The 21740-nt window shown below is 37.9% G+C and overlaps 1 protein-coding gene across 1 annotated transcript; it reads right to left on the bottom strand.

Moving 5' to 3' along the window:
* Positions 1 to 7801: 7801 nt before the first annotated feature.
* On the bottom strand, positions 7802 to 15402 carry LOC128099768 (killer cell lectin-like receptor subfamily E member 1). Its single transcript, XM_052721587.1, has 6 exons — positions 15222 to 15402; positions 12871 to 12975; positions 12362 to 12400; positions 11571 to 11716; positions 10370 to 10470; positions 7802 to 7922 (listed from the first exon to the last, which is right to left on the bottom strand). Exons 1-6 carry the CDS (start codon positions 15400 to 15402, stop codon positions 7802 to 7804), a joined length of 693 nt encoding a protein of 230 aa, XP_052577547.1.
* Between the last annotated feature and the right edge of the window lie 6338 nt (positions 15403 to 21740).

The raw sequence follows: 21740 nt of genomic DNA, 5'->3' as shown, positions 1-21740 counted from the left end.
CAGAAAGAGATGGGTGGGAGCTTGTTTTCAGTGAGTGAACATCAAAGCTGTCTCTAAAAATCTGTTTAGAAAATAAGGATAAGATGTACAAACCAATTGATAAATTCACTTAGTATTATAAAATCCCATACAGAATTTCCACCTTTATAATAACAAATACTTATTTACTTTGTGTTCAACAAATTTCAAAGCACATATCATGTTTCAAAATACTTGCTTTTGATGGCTTAATCAAGAAGATGCCAAATTTAATAGTGAGAAAACTAGGGCAAATAGCGTTAAGTTGCCTAAGGCTACATAAGCTTGATGCCCACTCTTTCTCCAAAGCACACGGAATTTATTTCAAACCAAACCCCTACCTGTATTTGCATTTCCTAGGTTGACATTTCCCTTCTTTAGTACAGACTGGTTGGAATATCCATGTCTTGTTCTGTGTTTCTGTTCCCTGAAGTATTAACCCAACCACAGCAGACAAAACTCAGAAAAAAATGAAAGCAGCATCACTACTATTGTGCTCTCCCCACCCCCACCTCTCCTCTGCCTTCCTCCTCCCCTCCATCTCTCCACAGACACACATTTTTAAACTTGCCTGTAATTCTTCTAAACTACAAACTCCATTTGAATCTGTTCCCGTTTTTGTACACAGAAAACTAAATTGTTTTCACACCATGGCATCCGTCCTATTCATCTTCACTCAAAACGGAGTTTATCTGCTACAATCATCTTGCTTCAATATCTGATAAACTCTGGCCAAATACTGTCTGAACCCCTGTATATATGGTGGCTATTGTTTTTCTTTTAGAACTGCTGGAAATCTTGATGCTCTCACACGTGGCAGTCCACAGTGCTGACTAATTATCATCAGGCTGACCTTTATGAACGTATCTCAGAATTTGATACAGGTCAGCAACATTGGCCTCCAGGCAAGAAAATGTGGACACTCTTATTTGTCCCAGTTCTGAGAATCAGCTAACCATTGCAGGGTCCTACTCCAAGTAACTGGTTAAGAGAAAGAACAATCACAATTGTGTTTGCCTTCTTCTCACTGTGTTAATAGTCCCCTTCTCACCCCAATTTTTTATATATTCCAAATAAATTTTCTACCCAAAACTTTTCTCAGAACTTACAGAAACACCCAAACTGATGCTAAGCAGGATATTGAGCTTTACTGTATCTATTTCAGATAGTTACGTATTCTTCCAAATGTTCCTTTTCTCTCCCTCTGCCTCCCCTACTCTTTTGTCCACTTCCCTTTCTCTGTAATTCCCATAGAATTATTTCAAATTAATGTTGATTTTAATATCTACATCTTTAAAACTTGATGAAAGAGCTGGGAAAAGGTATCTAATGCCCATTGAAGATATGAGTAGTGGAGTATTTTCTATACCTAGGCATGTACAGCTAACACTGTAGAATGTCTTGGCAAGAAGCATTCCAAAGGAGAGATTTATTTTCATTTCACTGCTTCTGAAAAGATATATTTTCCCATGGTGCACCAGGTTGCAAAGCAGTCTTTTTTCCTGAAGGCTTCCTGAAAATGAAAACGTCTGGCCTGCCGTAAAGTCTCTTGTAAACACTATAATGAAAAATCTAACAAGCTCTAGTGGGTTTTGCTTGATAAAATCCTTATATATTGGATATTTTCTTGAGGCTATGTTAGTTTTCAAATTAGAATTTCTAACTTGATGAAGTCTGATTTCTTGCCAAGTATGATGACACATACCTGTTCTCCCAGCACATGGAAAGTGGAGATGGGAGAATCAAGAGTTCAAGGCCAGTCTCAACTAATGTATTTAGTTACATCTTTATTGAAATAGAAAACAATAAGAAAGTTGAGTAAATATGTTTTATTCATGACTAAGTCCATTTCATTTTCACAGAAATATAGGTATCTTTTCAAATATGTTGCTATCCACTTTTATTAATCATAAATTTTATTGAATCATATGACTTTTTGTCTAAAATTTTTGCCTACAAACCAAGAAACAAACATTTTCGGAATTCACTATCCTTTTAACCTTCTAGTCACTTCTCTTTCTCTTTCTGTGTTTTAGGACTCTCTCTTGACTTCTGATACGATAGTTTAGCTTACCTGTTTTTAAAAGGCATGTACCTGGAACAAAACAATGCAAGCTTACTCCTATGTACAAGTCATCCAGAAACCCCTCCTTTCTGCTTTGTACCTGAATGGACTAAACAGAAACTTCCTGTAGTCAGTGGATAAGAAACTCTGGGTGGCTTGAACGTCATGAGTGAGAGTCCCATTTTCAGCCCTGGAGCTTCACTTAGATAAGAATGGATAGCAGCAATCATCTCAAGGAGATGCTGATGTACAAGGACACAGCACAGCAAACAGATTGACCCCATTGATACTTCCTTGAGTTTCCTTGTTTAGTTTCTTATGTTAGGATTTTTCTGCATGAGGCTTTCACTAATCTACCTGTGAAAGTTTACTCTGAAGTATAATCATTGGGGAAAGATGACAAAAGGGGATATACATCTGAGTGTGATGCGTACAATGTCTGTAAAACATGAAACTTAGATTAAGAATGACTCCCTTGAACTTTTATTTGGAAGCAGTACATCCGCCATCTCTGATGTGGGCTAAGTCTTTTATTAAACAATATAATAAATAGAATTGTGCTTTAGAAAGAGAGCCAACAGAGGGTCTGAAAAAGGAAGGATGGGAAAATGGTGTTAGCTCATGTTTATATCAAGACAATAAAAATACTGTTAGCTTCTTTTTTTAATATAGACTAGCAACAGGAGCATAGGGAAATCATTTATACTATGGACTTCATTTTCCCCAGTGTTGATATCTTACATAGCTAGAATGCAAGTGAAAATCAAGAAACTAACATTAGTGAAATACATAGGAATTTACTCAGATTTTGCCAATTACATAAACATCCATTACTTTGTGTGCATTTGTGTGCATATATGTACAAAACCATACATAGTTCAAATAGTGTACACATTTTTAATCATGACCATATAATGTCTTTTTTACCAATGTTTATCAATTTTTGTGAAAATAGTTTGGTTCAATAGGGAAAAAATTAATACATTATATGCCAATTTTAGAGTTTGACTTATATGTCTCATTTGAATATACATGTGCATGTATGTGGATATGTCTATATATGTATATATACATTTGTATATGAGTGTATGTATTTTTTAATAAAGTATTTTGATACTCCACTCTTTCATTGATGGAAAAATTGTTATTCTCAATAGTATCTGTATGTAAAGAGAATCACAGAAATGTACCCAGCAAAAAGCAATTCCTCCTATCTCTAAACTTTTTTCCTGGAGCTTAAGATTCTGATATCGTTTTAATTAAGCAGCCGAGATCCTTTTTGTCATTGATCTCTGCCATAGAACATTGTTAAGAATTTACTAAGACTGTTCTTTCATCAGTTTTCTGTGGATTTCTTTAAGGTCCTTTAGAAACAGCCACCCAGTACCTCCCATCCAGATGAGGAAGTATTTGACAGAGTATAAATGCTTGCCATTCTAATTTAACACCATGTTTTACTTGACCTCTGATATGCTGTCTAATAATTTTGAAGTTATACTTTGGGTACTCAATCCTGTCTTTTTCCTAACAAATGCAAAAATATCATTTTACAGTTTCAAGCTAGGTTGCAGATTTAATCATGGTTATTCACTAGATACATTACAAAGTACACTACCACGTTTCTGTATTCACACTGAGTTAACAGTACCGAGAGACACACTTCTCACAAAGAACTAAGAAGAATGTCCAAGCAGCAATCCTCACCTTGTTCAGGCAGTTTACTCACCCTGGATGAGAAGAAGTGACAGCATGCGATTACGGGATACTGAAGTTTCTTCTGAGCACCCAACCCTGTCTAGGTGACTATTTACAAAGGAGTGATATCTTCACGGAAGTGTCCAGATGAATATGACACAATGATAACATATTTTAAACAAAAATGTTCACATTCTTCCTGGTTGTTTAGGGAAAAGGATGTTTATAAAGCCAGAGTAGAAAAGCATATACAACTTGATTTGTAATTTTAGTCCCTAATGTATACTTTTTCTAAGTATTATATGAGTGCACTAGAGAGGACGTCTAAGCAAATGTAAGAACTTCCTTAGAGAGTTGCAGCTATGGCTCCTCACCTCCTGGGTAGCTGAAAATAGTTTAACTGTGGTGAGTTTGGGTGGGTCTTTAGGTCATCATTCTGAAATATCACAGCAAGGCTGACTGGTCAGTTCTTGACATCCAAAGCTTAAGTACTTCCATGGATTATCAGTGAGATATCACTGATTCTCTTTCTTGTGTGTTTTTTTTTGTTGTTGTTGTTTTTTGTTTTGTTTTTTTTAGCAAAATGTCTACCTCGTTAATCTCTAGGTAACTGTCTGCCAAGGAAACTTGGACAAAAAGAAGAGGGACTGTGACAAATATAAGAATTCCCTAAGAACAAAAGGCACACGAGTCCCCAGACAGAAGACTAGGAATCAGTAAGGCCATCTAAGGGCTCAGCATACAGCCTTTGGACACTAAGCTTTCACTTGGGAAGTGAGTGTCAAACAATTTACGCGCTATTTTTTCTTTTTTCACTATTCATCAGGCTTTCCTGAAGCTTACTATGAAGTCCAGAGGTGCATGAAATTGAAGTAATTCTCCCGTCTCAACCTCCCAAGTGCTGAAATTTCAGGCATATGCTGGCATGCCTGAGTTCAAGACAATGGCCATTTATCATTATCTACAAAGAGTTTGGAGACTAACTCTTTGAAAGGATTTAATTTTATTATTTTTAAAAAACTTGGGTGTGTTTGTATCTGTAACTGTGTGTGTGTCTGTGTCTGTGTGGGTATGTCCACCTGAAAACAGTTGTTTGTGAAACAGAGGTGTGTATTCCCCTGGGGCTGTGATCCACCAGACTTGAGTACTAGGCACTGAGCTCAGGTCCTCTAGAAGAGCAGCAAGCATTCTTAACCCCTGAACCATCTCTCCAGGCCTGGAGATAAGCTTTTAAAGGACCTCTCTGAATTATGATATGAGCCTGGCCACTGTTTGGATCGGACTTGAGTCAATAGCTAAGTATACTCCATGAGCATAAAAGGCAATATTCACTGCACACTGCTGAATATTTCCAATCATAGAGGTACCACCACCTAAAATAATAGTTTTTGCTTACCTGAGCCTTGATGTGACCATGTGGTATAGGAGAGAAGTAGAGGGTGATTGACAGGGAGAATGCTATATCCTAAAATAAGAGACTATTGCAAAAGGCTTTGGAATTGAAGCATTGCCACTGACCAAGTAGCAAAAGATACAGGAGGGAAGAAAGAAGGGGCACAAGAGAGGTTTGCAAGTGTAGTTGTGGTTGATCATTATCTTTGTAACTGCAACATTGGTGTGATTCTAGCAAAGCATGGCCACAGGAAATAACATTAAATTTGAGCCCATGACAATATTTACTATCTAAAATGAAGGTGAAAATAAATGTCAACCACAAAGATAACCCAAAGAACATGAAACATTGAGTGGACTGTAAATACCACTCACTGTTTCCATGGGATCCTTTAACTGTCTTCTACTAGAGGACTCAGGTAGAATGACCTGTGCATGGAAATAATAAACAGGCAATGGCTGGAGAAAGACTTAAAAAATTCCATGCACAGCTATAAGATGCTTGTTGTAGTTCCTGACATCAGAGACAAGCCCAAGGTAGTAAAAAGAGTTGAATTAATGCTCTGATGAAATGTGTCATGCTGCCACTGATTTAAAAACAAATATGGAAACATTGAACTCAAGGTGAGAGAAGTTCTTCATCTTCTTCCCCTGGTCCTCACTGAATTCCTGTCACCAGAATTGGAACAGGAAAAATCCAGAACAGGGTTTTATAAAAGCTGTTCAGCTCAGATGAAAAGAAAGCTGACACCTGGCAAAGACCATTAATATGAACTTTATAATGTAGTCTAATCAACCCAAGTTTAGCAGTCAGCCATGTGGCTGTTCTACTCTGATAATTTAGCATGAACACAATCTTAGATTAAGAACATATTTTGCAAGTAGAAATTTTGTCTTTAGTTTTTTAACACTTTACAGTATCTCATCATTTTATTACTAATTGATAATAATTTTCTACATCATGAGTACCCTGAAATGCTATATGCATATATGGTGTAAAAATTAGACCAAATGTATTTTCAATACGGAAATGGTATTCTCATTCAGGATTACAAGGATCATATTTGAGTCGAGGTACAGTTTTGACAACAAAGTCAAGAAATAAAGTAAAATCAAGAAAAAAATAACCAGGGATTGCTCTTTTACACACAATATTCTCTCACTATCTCTTTAAGGAATTAGAACTCAACTTTAGTAAAGTATATTGTGCAAATATAAATGTGATGTTATTTATTTAAAATTTGGAGGCAAAAGCTGTTTTAAGGTTCAGATTTTTCAGAGCCAAGAGATGAAAATATGTTTAAAAATACTGACCTAGGGGTAGAATTGCCATGGCCACTCAAAATAAAACATGGACCAGCTTAGGAAAAGTACTTGACATCACTCTTTGCCTGAACGTGCACACCGCACACACTATCAACAATAAGTCTCAAAATATCACACTAAGGGAATATGTTTTATGTGGGGAGTACATGCTATGTTTATCAATCTTTTTTTTTTCACAAAGAAAAGGAAAGGCTTAGATACTGCAAAGAAATAGAGCAGCAACTTGCTCTGGGAAATGGTAGGGATTTACTGAAATGGGCTTAATTAATGTCCTAGGATATCATAATAGTATGTATTTGACCAGTAGTTACAGACTTACTGAGTACTATGTTAAGATTTGTGAATATATATATATATATATATATATATATATATATATATATATATATTACTTCAAAGAAAGAATTGTAAACAGATTATGAAACTAGTCATTGGTAAGCATGCTCTAAGACTATGAGGGAACTATCTTGACATAGAGAAACCATTCTGAAATCCGTAAATTTTAAGATGTGTCAATGAATCAGTAGTGAGAGAGGAGATGGATACATTTTTGATAGTGAGATAAAGAGCAAAATGTTAGTAATAAAGTTTGCAGGTTGTCCTCAGTATTGCAGCAATCACTAAAACTTCTAAAATGGCTGAATTAAAATAAATGCTTAATAACCGTCTAGTTCTAGTATTTTTAAAAACTGTGTAAGATACAAAGAAAAGAAATGAAAATTTGGCTATTTCAGTTTTTAAATCAAATTACTTTACAAGAAAACCTGACTTAAACTTTTGCCCCTAGTTAGTTGTCTTGGAGGATTAGATAGTGAATTTAATTGGACAATGTATTAAAATCAATCTGATAGCTAATTCCAAAATTTTTAAAATCATTATAGTTTTTGTGTGGTCAGACAACTCATGTTTTTTTACTATAATATCTCTGTTTTCAGTTAATAATACATTTTGACACTTTGTGGAACACACACACACACACACACACACACACACAGATGAATATGTTGAGCAGAGAACTTGACATAGGTCAAGCTTTTAAGTGTCTAATGGTTTAACCTGAACTCATCAGCTTTATCTCATTATTTCATTCAGAACTCATTTATTATAGTGTCTTCTAAAATGCATGCAATATGCAATAAATATGTTAGCAGAAACATTGACAAAGAATGATACTGGAATGGATTTGAATATAATTTATTCAAGCAAAGGCAAACATTTGCAATGTTTTCTCCAGAAAATAAGCACCCAAGGAAAAAAGTTTGATAAGAAATGTTTCATTTTCATATCTTCTGTGACCTCATAGGATTAAATATGGTACTTCTTGCAAATATATGTCAATTTATTTGTACATTTTTCAGCCAAATAAATTCCTTTTGATTTATAAGATGCACAGAAGCATTGCATATTAGTATCAAGATCATAAAACCTAAAATGAAAGAAATTCCACTGTAATCAAGAAATCACATGGCATTCAAATCCCCATGAGACTACAAAATTGTTACCCTTCATATAAAATTAAAAAATCCAATCTGTGTGATTTCCATAACCCATAATTCATATTGTTAAGATGTTAGTAAACTGCAAAGTTATCAAACCAGTATGGAATTGTAAATATTAATTAATATTTCAACTAAGAAGAAAGAGTCAATGGGGAAGGGATGTCAATTGATTGTCAGGTTAGAATGATAATTTTTTTAAAACGTGAGCCTGTGAATAGGACTGAGAGGTGTAACTCAGTGAGGGAGCATGATGCTGGCAGGATTGGGGCCCTGCATTAGACCCATGACACTACAATAAAAAAAAAATAGAGCAAAACAGACTGTGGATAGCTCACCTAATTAAAAGTTTCCAGTGGTATAAATATACATTTAGGCACCACAGTGTTTAGTCTCATGGTGAGTGGAATATTAAAGCCCTGGAGGACATTAATGATAATATTGTCGATGACATTAATCCTATATAATGCAGTCATTGGTCTGACAGGCCAGGAGACAGAATGCTGAACTAAGGAGGGTTGTTCTTGAAACTTAGAACTAAAGAACTTTGTGTTAAATGAAGGTGTGTCAACTTATCTTCAGTCAGATAGAAGGAGTTGCCTGATCGTCTAGTTAAAGGTACCATTTCCTGAACGTTTGTTTCTCTCTTCTGGTAAACTGCTGAGAAACCTTCCTGATGGGAGGGGAAGTGGTGGATCCAAATCAGGAAAGAAGGTGTCAAGACAAGTGTGTGAGGATAATGTTCATCGGCAAGGGAAGTGTGTTCATCGTCAGCTCCAGGAGCATCTCCCCCTGCTGGTACTTTTTATAAAGTGATGGGTGAACACAAGACTATAAACAGTTTGCTCTTGGTTTTGTTACTCAGTTCTTGTAGTGTTTTAAAAGTAAAGTAGAGAATAAAAGCAACTGTTAAAGTAAAACAAAACAAAACAAACACTGGTGAGCTTTGCCTCCCCAAAAGTTTCTAGTTTGCCTGAGGTTCAGTGTGCATTTGTTTCTGCTTCTTCTTTCCAGAATGAGGAAAATGTGCCCCATATGTCTGTCCTACTTTCAAATCTCATAGACAAATCATGCTTGGATCCACAGATTCACACTGAAGAGAAGGTTTCCCTTGGGGAGAGTCAGATCTCCAGTCGACTGAAAATTGGTGCTGGGATAGAATAGATCTCCTCGGTGCTTTTAGAACAGTGTGCAAATACTTTTGCATTAGGGGAGCAAGAGGGCAGAGTGTTTATTATGCTACCACAAATCCTCACCTCCAGTGCTCAGAATCTGTCTGGAGGTGGAGTCCTTAAGAAATAAGTGAATTAGTGCCTGGAGAGATGGCTCAGAGGTTAAGAGCACTGGCTGTTCTTCCAGAGGACCTGAGTTCATTCCCAGCACCCACATGGTGGCTCACAACCATCTATAATGAGATCTGATGCCTGCTTCTGGTCTGCAGACATACATGCAGGCAGACCACTGTATACATAATGAATAAATAAATCTTTTTTTTTTAAGTGAATTAAAATGAAGTCATTAGGGTAAGCCCTAGTGCAACTCGGCATCTTCAGGAGAGGAATTAGTGAAAGGACAGAGAGAGGAGGGCTAGTTCTAAACTGAGGAGAGCTATAGTGATATTTTATTTGTACTGAAATGTGATTTTATTTGTATGTTAATAAATAAAGTTGCCCTGGGGTCAGAGCTATTAGCAAGCCATAGCGAAAGCTGGGCGGTGGTGGTGTACACCTTTAATCCCAGAACTTGGTAGGCAGAACTAGGTAGATCTCTGTGTGTTCAAGGATACAGCCAGCATTGGAGAGACATGCCTTTAATCTCAATACCAACCATAGAAGACCTGGAGGTCTGTACAGACAGGCAGTGACTAGGAGGTCATGTGGTTGGGTTTACAACCAATAAGAAGGCAGAACAGAAACTCTATAAAAAAAAAAGACAGACACAGGAAGTAGGTCTCTTTCAGAGAGGTACAGCGACAGTGAAGGGTAAGGTTTTTAGCTCTTAGCTATTGCTCTGACCTCTTGGCTTTCATCTCTGTATTAGCTCTGTATTTCTTATTTAATAAGACGGTTACATCTACAAAGAGTTTCAGACCTGCTGACGTCTTAGGCTAAGACTTCTAGCTGGGAAACTATAAAAAGAAAATAAAAAGCCTTTTGTTTATGCCACACAGTTTCTTTCAGTTTATTGGGGAAGATCCTGAGAAAATTTTCAGGGGAAACTCAATGAAAGAATAAAGTAATGCATCTTTCTTCTGAACATGGGATGGGTATAAAAGACTGTCTGTTTCCTCAGTTCTCTAATGTTGCTGAAATTGTACCCAGAACCCTTCATTCACACCGTAACTAAATTAAACACCTGATGCCGTGTGGATACTTACATCTCATAGGGTAGAACAGAATGGTTTTCCCACCGCCACTGTCTCCCAGTTTCATCATAGTAAATTCCAACCCAAAAGAAAGACTTCAAACTGAAAAAATCCTGAAAGTGAAAAAACACAAACACATAGGGTTCCCATCATTATCTTTTCATCAGCTCTATGGAAGTGCCTTTGAAAGAGTCAACTCCCTCTGTATACATTTATTCTGTGTCTGAAGTCTGCAGCCTCACTAAATGATGCTATATTATGAGACAGACCTCAGCAATGAAAAGTAAAACTTTTCTGCTCCTACTGGAGATTCAGAAAATAAACAAATAAATTGAGTAAAAGTTAAGAAAAATAAATTAAAAAGTAAAAAACTAAGTGAGTAAAAGGATAGTGTCGGTTTGAGATGAAAGGAAATGAGAATATTTTTAAAAGAGTCTGCATAGTTTTCTTGGAGACTAACTTTACTCTGGTACCTTCGTGTATATAATGAAGAGACTCTCTGTTGGGGAAACACACAGTAGACACTTTAACTTGATGCTGACATAATTGTTAGAGTTATAAAAATTCATTTACATTGTCACTTGGTATTCTAGACCAAGATGCCTGTGTCATCTTTGTGTTGAACTATGCGGGGTTGTTTTGTTTTTGTTTGTTTGTTTTTGTTTTTCCTATCTCTCTGGCTGAGATATTACTGAAAACAAGTTTCCCTCTGAATTCATTACACACATGTGTCTGTCTATCTATTTATTTATTGGTAGTGCTGAGGATTGAACTTTAGGCCCTACGTGTATGACAAATGTTTTATCACTGAGTTACATTCTTCAACCGTGTATAGACTTTTTTTTTGAGGGGGAGGGGCCTTGTTAAGTTGTCCAGGCTTTCCTTCAACTCACTCTGTAGCCTTGAATATTTAATGCTCTAGCCTTGGATTCCCAAGAAGATGGGATTACAGGCCTGTGTCACCAGGCCCAGCTTCAATATTTTTTTCATGAATGAAATTCCAAATATTACTTTACTCTCTCTCTCTTTTTCATACAATACACAGCTCTATCCTATATTTTGCACATAAAAACTGAAACAAAAGATAGAACAGTTTCATCCTTCAGCCATTGATCCAGTGCTAAATTTAAGCAAGTGTAAGTGGCGGCCAGTTTAACCCAGTTAATCCCTTTGGGGATCTGGCACCCTGTGACTCCCATTTGCAGCAACTTACCATCTCCTCTTTGCTTATCCTTATGAGACTGGAATTGAGAGATAAGCAGGCACGCTGACTCTCTCTCCAGCTTAGCATTTCCTTGGAGAAGTAATAACAACTGCATCTGAACCAGACCCAGTTCTCTGGGCAGGGATGATGAGGTCCTAGGGAAGGAGTGTCTGTCACTCTACTGAAGAGGTTCACAGACTCAAGTGTTGCTTTTCACTTGTTTAAAACACAGAGCATGCACACTTAATACACTGTAACAATATTCTGTAAAGATAACTAAAATGGTTATAATAAAACTACGAAATGGAAACACATATCTTTGGCTCTATTTTTATCTGAACTTTCAGACCTTTTCTACTTCATAGAACATACATCTGCTGAGACCTATCCATCCTCATTGCTGAACTGTTAGTTTGCCTAAGTCTACTGCACTTGGAGTGGAAACACCCCTTTACATCATCATTGGATTCTGCTTTTGTTGAGAAGTTGCTCTTTCAAAATTTGTTCTCACATTAATCCTATTCCCATACAAAACCACAGATCTTGCAAGATTGTTTATGCTGTATACAGAGGTACATAATAACACCAACAATGTTTCTATATTTTGTTACAGTTTGGTATACAAAAACCTTTGTTCCATATTAATGTTAGTTGTTAAATTTCTGGGACCATGTCAAATCTTTTCTTAGTTATGCTGAAGTATCTTGCTTTTGAAGACTATCTACTATTCATGGAGTTAATACAATGAAATTGTTTTCCTGATTGAATCTGCCCACAGAGGCTAGGAAATGAGAACTTACCTCTTTGCCGGATCATGGAACATGTTCTTTCAGAAGATACTACAAAAAAGTCCACATAATAATTTGATATTTATTTTATTTTATTTTATTTTCAGTTTTTTATATACAGGGTTTCTCTGTGTAGCTTTGGGACCTGTCCTGGAACTGTAGACCAGCTTTAAACCAGGCTGGCCTTGAACTCACAGAGATCTGCCTGCCTCTGCCTCCCAAGTGCTGGCATTAAAGGCGTGCACCATGACCGCCTGGCTCTTTCTTTTATTTTGACACATCAACAAACAATAAAAACCTCTGTTCTAGAATAATGATAAGCAATGTTAGAGAAAATGTTTAAAAGGAAGTTTTGTTTTGTTTTGGTTGCTGTTTTCTGGTGACGGTACTCAGGATCCAACCCAATGTCTCACACATAGCAGACAAGCGCTCCAGCTGTGCCCACAGCCAAGGAGGAATTTTGGTAAGTTGCTGCAAGTCTGCCCCAAAGGAGAAAAGGGAGAAGCACTTGGGACACTCACAGTGTGTAGTGGAAACGCTCACCGCTATGGCTACAGCCATCAGGAGAAGGCACATGGCACCAAGCACACTAGAGATGAGCCTCCATGGAGAAGGTGAGAAATTCTCTGAGAAAGAGAAACCAAAGGGTGGGATCAAAAGCAGCTGGCAGTGGGAATGAGGTGATGGGACAAGTCTGTTAAATATCTTTCATCCAAGGGTTAAAGCAAATAATGACATGTTAGTAAAAATGCCTGAACAACAGAAATATATTTACTTACTAAAGGTCACATGACAAACTAACGTACCTGAAATATTCCATGGAACTAGTTTCAATGTCCTTAATTTAAAACAGAGTTCAGTAGTCAATATAGGAAATACAAATACCACAGGAGAAAAATAAGCCAAAAATATCAGTGAATAATTCACAGTTTGTATGATACAGGAACTAAAGTAAAAAGCTTTCTTATGTAGCATTTATGGCTAAAATAATCAAATAGAACTGAGCCTGTAATTCCTATGTTTGGTCTCCAAACCCTACTCTCTATCACCCTCTTAATCCTAAAGAGGTTGTATGGGGAGAACTAAAAAAGAATACAATTTGAAACCTAATTGGAAAAAGATTGGTCTAGCTCCAAATTCTGCCCTGTAAAGGTGATTGCATCCTGAATTAGGAAGCCAGAGGAGCATCATTTGATCAGTCTTTTTTCCCTTCCATATTTCCTGACTCTTTTCTTTAATCTAATGAACATATGTCACGGTTTACAGTGCAAGGATGAGACTTAGTAATGTAGCTCAGAATTAGGGGTGGCCCCACTGCCCGCATTTCTCACTGTGTCTGCCTGAATAACACAGACTCAGCTGAATGGATTCTATCTTCTCTCTGCAGGCAAATAGCTTGGGGTCGATTCACATCCATGATAGACTCTAGCCTCACCTTGATCTTCAGTGCCATACAGCAGCCCTCTTACTCTTGGTCAGCTTCCCACATCTATATTTTTGTTTTGTTTTGCTTTGCTTTGCTGCCTGCCAATATTCTATTCCAAATACTCACTACTGAGTGGATACAATTTCCCGTTAGGAGAAATCAGCAAAAATCAACAGACTCCAAGCGAACGTTCAATAGAAGCAAGTGTCAAAGGCTTATGCTTCATTGCAATGGGCTTTTGTTTTCTTTTCATTTGGGGGTTAGTTTTCAGATTACCTGAATTGCTATGAAAAACTTAATTCACTTTCTACTTTTTCTGCTTTAACAGTATCCTTCACTGGGTATATGCCTGTCTTTAAAGAAATAAGGTAGGACAGAATGAAGGTGGCATATGGTTCCCAGCACTTAGGCACTCAAGCTCAGATATATGTATTGGAATATATATATATATGAATCTGTGAATTGCTTCTTCAAATTCCTAAACTCCCTTCCTTTATCTAAGCTTGGATATTCCAGATATTTAGGTCTGGAAAGACAAGCCTGTGAAAATCAAAGGAAAATTTCATAAATACGCTATAACCTATACATTAACTACAAGAAATCTTAACAAAAATCTATCTTTGTTGATATCCAACTTGTTTGGAGTTCCAAGTCTGAAGGAAATACATTCATCTTTTGTTTGTTTCAGGATATAATGAGAATAAAGACTTGAGTCTCTGCTACACGTTACCCTTGTCCAGAAACCCACCAGCCCAACTAAATTCTCAGTACCCAGAACAAGACTCCCAAACCCAGTGCCATAAAGAGCTTCACCCTGTAATTATTTTACACTTTAGTTCTTAAAACGTTGTAGCCAGGGAATTCAGTTCCAACCTTTTTCACTTCTCAAAAGTTGATTTTTTTCATTCAAGGCTAAAACAACTCTTACTTAGTGAAATGTCTAAACTATCCAGATTACTCTTTAAATTGTTATGGTATTGACCATTTGGTCTTTCTTATTATATAGACTAAACTGATACCTCATTTTAACTTTAACCCTTGAGGAGAGAAAGATAAGAGATATTAGAGGGATAGAGGGGAAAGAAACAGAAACTCAGGATAGCCTTGGGAGGGCCTGGGTCATTACCCACCGGCCCCTCCTGTCTCTTATATTTATAGGAATGCCAAGGGGTGGAGCAAAAGACCTAGCTCAGCCAAATGTAGACCCTTCCAATCACCTTGTAACTAGGCACGTGGTCAAGCAAACCTCTAATGCAGCCCTACTGGGTCAAGCAAGCTCAGATCTCACCAGGAAACCTTTTTGGGTCTCCACATATTTCTAACTAAATTCACAAAGTAAGAAACCTTTTTGCTACTTTTTGTATCTCCCTAATACTTAAGAAACCTTAATCCTAACCTTAATTTTTTTTAACAATCTCTCCTTATTCATCAAATACAATATTATACCTTCACCAGAGATGTCTTCTGCTGTGTTTTCATGCTTCTTACTATGTTTTTGGTATTTTTGCCTCTGCTCAATGAATGACAATTCAGTTGAATGAAATGTATTCTTAATATTGTTCTTTGCTTTGCACTTCTGCTGGGAGTTCACATTTAGGGTAGAATGAGTTATAGGTTCTTCATTCATCTTCATAAAGGGAAAAAAGCTGTGTGGAAGAGAATGCAATATCAGCATTTATTAATTTTGGGAGGTATATTTTAGTAAAAATGAATAAAGAAGTAATTCTAAAAGATTTTGTGTTGAGGAACAGATATGCCCATAGTGTTTATGATTGTATGTTTTCAACTGAAAAGCTTAAAATATATGTAAACACAGTACCAAAAACTTACAAGTAAATGAAATAAAATAAGTTTAGAGGGGTTCAAAGCCATCTTTTATTTTCTAAAATGTTGTGATCCTGAGGCTCTAACACAGCACCTTTCCATGCTGTGTAAGTGCCTTACCAGTGGGCTACATTCCCAGCCCTTGGTTTTATGAGACAGAGTCTCATAATACAATTAGACAGGCCTTGAATTCTAATTCTCCTGTCTTTATTTACAAAGAAGTGGTTTCCAGGCATACGCCTGGCCAAATTAGTTCTTAAATAAATGTGACTAGGCTGGCTACATAGCTCATTAGTACAGTGCTTGCTTAGCATGTATAGAGTACTAAATTTAATTGTAGCACCACAGAAAAAAAAGAAGTAAGGGAGAAAAGAAGTAACTCTTGTCTTTAATATAAGCTGAAAATAATTCAAACATCCAGGAGGCAGAAGCAGGCAGATTCCTGAATTTGAAGTCAACACCTGGTCTTCATAGCAAGTTCTAGACCAGCCAGTGCTATATAGTGAAACTCAAAAACAAGTCAGCAAACAAACAAAAAGCAACTCCAAAACTCAGGTCCAAGTGATCAAAAACCTCAACATAAATCAAGTTACACTGAACCTCATAGAAGAGAAAGTGGGAAATAGCTTAGAATGCATTGGCACAGGAGACAACTTCCAGGATAGAACACCAGTAGCAGAGACACAAAGCTCAATAACAAAACTGAAGAGCTTCTGTAAGGCAAAGGACACTGTCAATACAACGAAATGGCAACCTACAGAATGGGAAAAGATTTTCACCAACCCCACATCTGACAGAGGGTTGATTTCCAAAATATACAAAGAACTGAAGAAACTAGACATCAAAAAGCAAATAATGCAATTAAAAAATGGGGTGCAGATATGACTAGAGAATATCAACACAAAAATCTCAAATGGCAGAGAAGCACCTAAAGAAATGTTTAACATCCTTAGCCATCAGGGAAATGCAAATCAAAACAACTCTGAGATTCTATCTTATGCCTGTCAGAATGGATAAGATCAAAACCACAGATGACAGCTAATTCTGACCAGGATGTGGAGCAAGGGGAACCTTCCTCCATTGCTGGTTGGAGTGCAAACTTGTACAACCACTTTGGAAATCAGTATGATGGTTTCTCAGAAAATTGCAAATGGATCTACCTCAAGACCCAGCTATACCACTCTGGGGCATATACCCAAAGGATGCTCAATCACACCACAAGAACACTTGCTCAGCTGTATTCATAGCAGCATTATTCACAATAGCCAGAACCTAGAAAAAAACCTAGATGCCTCTCAACTGAGGAATGAATGAAGAAAATGTAGTACATTTACACAACAGAGTATTCTTCTGTTGAGAATTCGCTGTTTAGGTCAGTAACCCATTTTTTAATTGGATTATTTTGTTTCTTAATGTCTAATTTCTTGAGTTCTTTATATATTTTAGAGATCAGCCCTCTGTTGGATGTGGGGTTGGTAAAGATCTTTTCCTATAACTGTAAAATAATGGATAACTATGCTACAATCCATTGACCCAAAGAGGCTAGGTAATAGGAGGGCCCAAGGTGGGACGATGGATCTCCCTAGGAAGGAGAAATAAAAGATATCTCCTGGTTGGACTGGGGGAGGGTGGGCATGGGAACTGGAGGGATCAGGTTGTGCGACAGGCAGAGGGGTTCTGTGCTGAAAGAGATGACTGGAAAGGTGGGGGGCTTTACAGAGTTGGGTAGAAACTTCCACGAATCTACAACAATGGCCCCAGCTAAAGCTCCTGGCAGCAGTAGAAGCATAGCCTGAACTAGTTGTCCCCTGGGATTGGACTGGTGACTACCCCAGTTGTCATTAGAGAGCTTTCATCCAGTGACTGATGGAGGCAGATTCAGAGACCCATGGCCAAACACTGGTTCAGTTCAGGGAGTTCTGCTGAGAAGATGGAGAAGGGATTGTAGGAAACTAAGGGGTCAAAAACATCACAGGAAAACCCACAAAAACCATAGCCTGGCTCATGGGGACTTACAGAGTCTGAACCAACAACCAGGGAGCCTACATGGGACCAACATAGGCCCTCTGCATACATATGACAAATGTGTAGCTTGTTCTATATGTGAGACTCCCTACAATGGGAGCAGGGGCAGTCTCTGGTACTTTGACCGGCTCTTGGTAATCTTTTCCTCCTGTTGGATTGCTTTGCCCAGCCTGAATACAGGGGGAGGTGCTTGGTCTTATGGCAGCTTGATGCGCCATGCTTTGCTGAAGCCCATGGGAGGCCAGCTCCTTTCTGAGCTATTATGGAGGAAAAGTAGACTGAGGGGGGACAGAGGGGAGGGGGAGAGGGAGTGAGAGAAGAGGGGGCAAGGGAGGTTGCAGTTGGAATGTAAAATAAATTAATTAATTTAAAAAATGAAAGAAAAAATGTATCCACAAAAAAAGATAAAAATAGCTTGAGAGATTTTTTTAAAATCTGTATTGATACTCAAGGAACGTGATTTGTCAAATGAACCAATTATTGAACCTGAGAAAAGTCAGTTGTAACTCTAGAATGAACTAATCTCCAAAGTTTCTGGACCCAACCTCCTCTAAGATCACTGATGCTCACACCATGAAATCCAGGCAACGCACCAAGTGATTTTCTGCTTATGTGCCTAGAACTCTAGCATTATAGAGCCTATAATTAGAGTGTGAGGCTAAGATATGCTTTTCACTGTTAACTCTTGTGTGGCCATAAATGACTCTTGAATACTACCATTGTATTAAGTCAGTAATTAAGCAAGTCCATACCCCATTGATTCAGTCCATGAAAAACAAACAAACAAACAGAAACAGTCAATACAGACCAAATACCAAAATATCTAAAGCTTAAAATGAGAAAATTTCATTGCAAGCTATCTCCTAACTGTGGTACTCCACAGAAGAGCTGGCAAACACTGACTGGACCACAGTCACTTGTTTGTGACTCAGATTTCCAGAAAAGATTCACTGTGAAAAATTACCATACCTGAAAGTTACCATACAGAGCTGGAGTTGATGGTGTCCTTTGTTTGATCTGCCATGAATTTCTGTAGATTTGGGAATAATGAGTCAAATAAAATGAAACCTTGCTTTCTTATGTACTCCCGCTAATGTTTGTTCTCACTAAAATTGTCTTAAGTGAGGCTGGAGAGATGGCTCAGTAGTTAAGAATACTGGCTGCTTTTCCAGAGGACTTGAGTTCAGTTCCCAGAACCCACATGGTGCCTCATAATCCTCTGTATTTCCTGACCCAAGCTATGTCATGCTATCTTGTAGTCACCTGGGGCACCAGGTATGCACATGCATGAAGGTACGACACCCATATTTATAAAATAAAAAAAAAACTGCAAACATGCCTTAAAGGGGAGTTATTTCCCCAAGAACAAATTATATTAGTTATATGTTTCGAAACTTCAACCAGAAGTGGTTAAACATACCTGAAGCAAGGAGGAAATCCCAGGAACATACGCTAAAACTTTAATATGTTGTAATCAGCAGAGTTGGGAGCAGGATATGTGAGAGAGAACTGGAAGCCTGGGAGAAAGCGTGCTGCTTGCTCACATTTCACAGTCCCAACAGCAAAGTCCTCACTGATGCTTTACATTTCCCTTTAGCACCCACAAGAAGGGTGAAAGCACAGCCTAGAGCTCAGGTGAGACCAGTCACACAGGAGAACATTGACGAGGTCAAACATACCTTTCCCAGAAGTACATTTTCACCAAAATGTCGTCATATCTGCCTCCCCGGAGCCACAGTTTAAACTCACTTGAGTCATAATGGTATGAGAAACGTGTGTGTGTGTGTGTGTGTGTGTGTGTGTGTGTGTGTGTAGTAACCTTCCTTTGAAGTTAACTAAATTTTAGACAGTTTTCTCCCAGACTAAAGCTCACTGACCTTCATGTTTTTAAAAACATATACTTTTGAAGACTTGCTTATGAATTCTTTCTATATCCCTTTGAGATATAAATCTTCTGCCTGTTTCCAGATGTATACCCTAGGAATGTCTCTGTCAAAGACTTGGAAGCCATTCCTTTAGGATTCAGTCATTAAGAAAGAGAAAGAGCCTCTGCCTAACTTCAGCACACACTGGGAAAGCAGACATCTAAGCCATTAGCTGACCTCTTCCATAATGCCCTCTGGGATTTTCCCATTAGTTCACATTGGCTATCTCTGTTGCTTCTGCTTTTTACTTCACAAGAATTGAACCCCATTTCCCCCATGTCAATCATCTCGAACAAGTTTTTTGCCCATCTAATTCTTTCCAGTATAATTTTTCTCTGACTGTATATACATGTATACTCTTTGCAGTAGCTCTGTCCCATGCTTTGCATCTTTTTTGTAAAATTGAAGTTAAGTGATTGAGTGAAAGGAAAACAAGAAAAAGGAAAAAATAAATAAAAACTTTAGTGACTTTCCAGTCCAGACTTTCAGAATCACTAAGTCTCTTAAATATCCTAGTAATGAGAAGTCCAGACAGACAACAGAGTGGCAGGGATTTGAAGAGTTCTGGCCCCAACACAGTCACCAATAGGCAGTACGGTGGGGACCCTAAGGAAGAATCAGGTTCCCCTGAGCTGCAATCTGGTGGGAAGTCTAATATCTTCCTATTGCCCTCATCCTGGGTTCCTTTTCATGTCCCTCAGAGTTACCCTTCAGACAGTGGCCTGGGAAACAAGGATCAATACTCTTGATGGTGCAGTCTGAGGAATCTTAAGGGCCTTTACTTGGGTAAAGCTGAGATTCTCTGGTTGCAGTAAAGAATTCCAAGATAAGTCAAAGTGATACAAACTCAGCTGGTTGTTGATTAGGAGAAAGGCATATGTATTTTGAATTGCATCAGAGAGAAATATCCCTCAGTGTGTCATCAAGCATGGGAAGTGATTTGGGGGCTTTGGGAGTTACACTACTTAAAGGAAAGAAAGAAAACATTTTGACTCACTCATCTCCTTGCTGACAAATTTTTAAGTACATATGAAATCATAGGGTGACTTATGAGCACATTAGACAGGCTGACATATGTAGCAGGAGTCTTAAAGGTACTTATTAATAAAATAAAACCTGAGCCAAGTATTGGGGTAAATACTGGAAGATCAGAGAGACAGAACAAGCCACAGCTAACCTCACCTGGCCAACTTCTCAGCTGATCTTGTTTCCTCAGACTGGAAGTCTCTGTGTCCTCATATCTGAACGGTTTTCAGCTGAATTGTGCTGCTCAAAACCTAAAAGCTTAACCAGCCAAATGCTTCTAGTTTCTGGTCCTCACGCCTTATATACCTTTCTGCTTTCTACCACCACTCCCTGGGATTAAAGGCTCGCTTTCTGGGATTAAAGGCATGTGTCACCATGCCTGGCCGTTTCCAATGTGGCCTTGAACTCACAGAGATCCAGAGGGATTTCTACCTCTGGAGTGCTAGGATTAAAGGTGTGAGTGCCACCATTTTCTAGCCTTTGTATCTAGTGGCTGTTCTGTCTCTGACCCCAGATAAGTTTATTAGGGTGCACAATATTTTGGGGAACACAATACCACCACAGACATACAAGGAAGGGGTTAATAAAAAAAGACAAAGCCATGAGTAAAAAATAAATAAAAGTACAAAGGTCACAAAATAATGCAACATATTTTATCCTGGGTACAGACAACTAGCCATCATAACAATTCTGTGTGTGATACATTTTAGGCAGTATAATCTCTGGTAGTTTCTGTGTTGACAAGTTTCAGCCAACTATGCCCAAGCTCTTGACTCAGCCAGCAAGGAACATATCCAGGGAGGGGAGAACACAGGGTTTGTCCCCTTTTAAAGACACTCTTACACATGTTCTCTCTTTGTTTTTTAGTTTTATTTCTGTGTCTGTTATTTTCCTGAAAATAGCATGATTTCTTTTTTCTTTATAGCTAAATAATACTTGTGTGTGTGTGTGTGTGTGTGTGTGTGTGTGTGTGTGTGTGTGTGTCCATCTATCCACAGACATAGGTTGATTGTGTAACTCAGCAATTGTGAATAGTTACACCATAGTATGAGTATGCAGAAATTACTACTTGAGTTGTGAAGATACAGGCCTGGATCTAAAACATTTCACCCTCTACATAATCTTTTTAAGTTTTAGTCTAGTCAGGTGAGATTCTTTCCAGGAA

Source organism: Peromyscus californicus, unplaced genomic scaffold (assembly GCF_007827085.1).
Source record: "Peromyscus californicus insignis strain IS unplaced genomic scaffold, ASM782708v3 Scaffold_6__1_contigs__length_162567912, whole genome shotgun sequence".
Lineage (NCBI taxonomy): Eukaryota > Metazoa > Chordata > Mammalia > Rodentia > Cricetidae > Peromyscus > Peromyscus californicus.
This window is presented reverse-complemented; position numbering and strand designations above follow the sequence as displayed.

What these genes read in the sequence shown, in the direction of transcription:
- LOC128099768 (XM_052721587.1), bottom strand. Translation starts at nt 15,402, where the DNA reads ATGAATGAAGAACCTATAACTCATTCTACCCTAAATGTGAACTCCCAG. An exon ending in AGAAGACATCTCTGGTGAAG is followed by an intron (nt 12,976 to 15,221) that starts GTATAATATTGT and finishes TCTCTTTCTCAG; the next exon opens with AGAATTTCTCACCTTCTCCA. An exon ending in GGATAAGCAAAGAGGAGATG is followed by an intron (nt 10,471 to 11,570) that starts GTAAGTTGCTGC and finishes TTTCACTTTCAG; the next exon opens with GATTTTTTCAGTTTGAAGTC.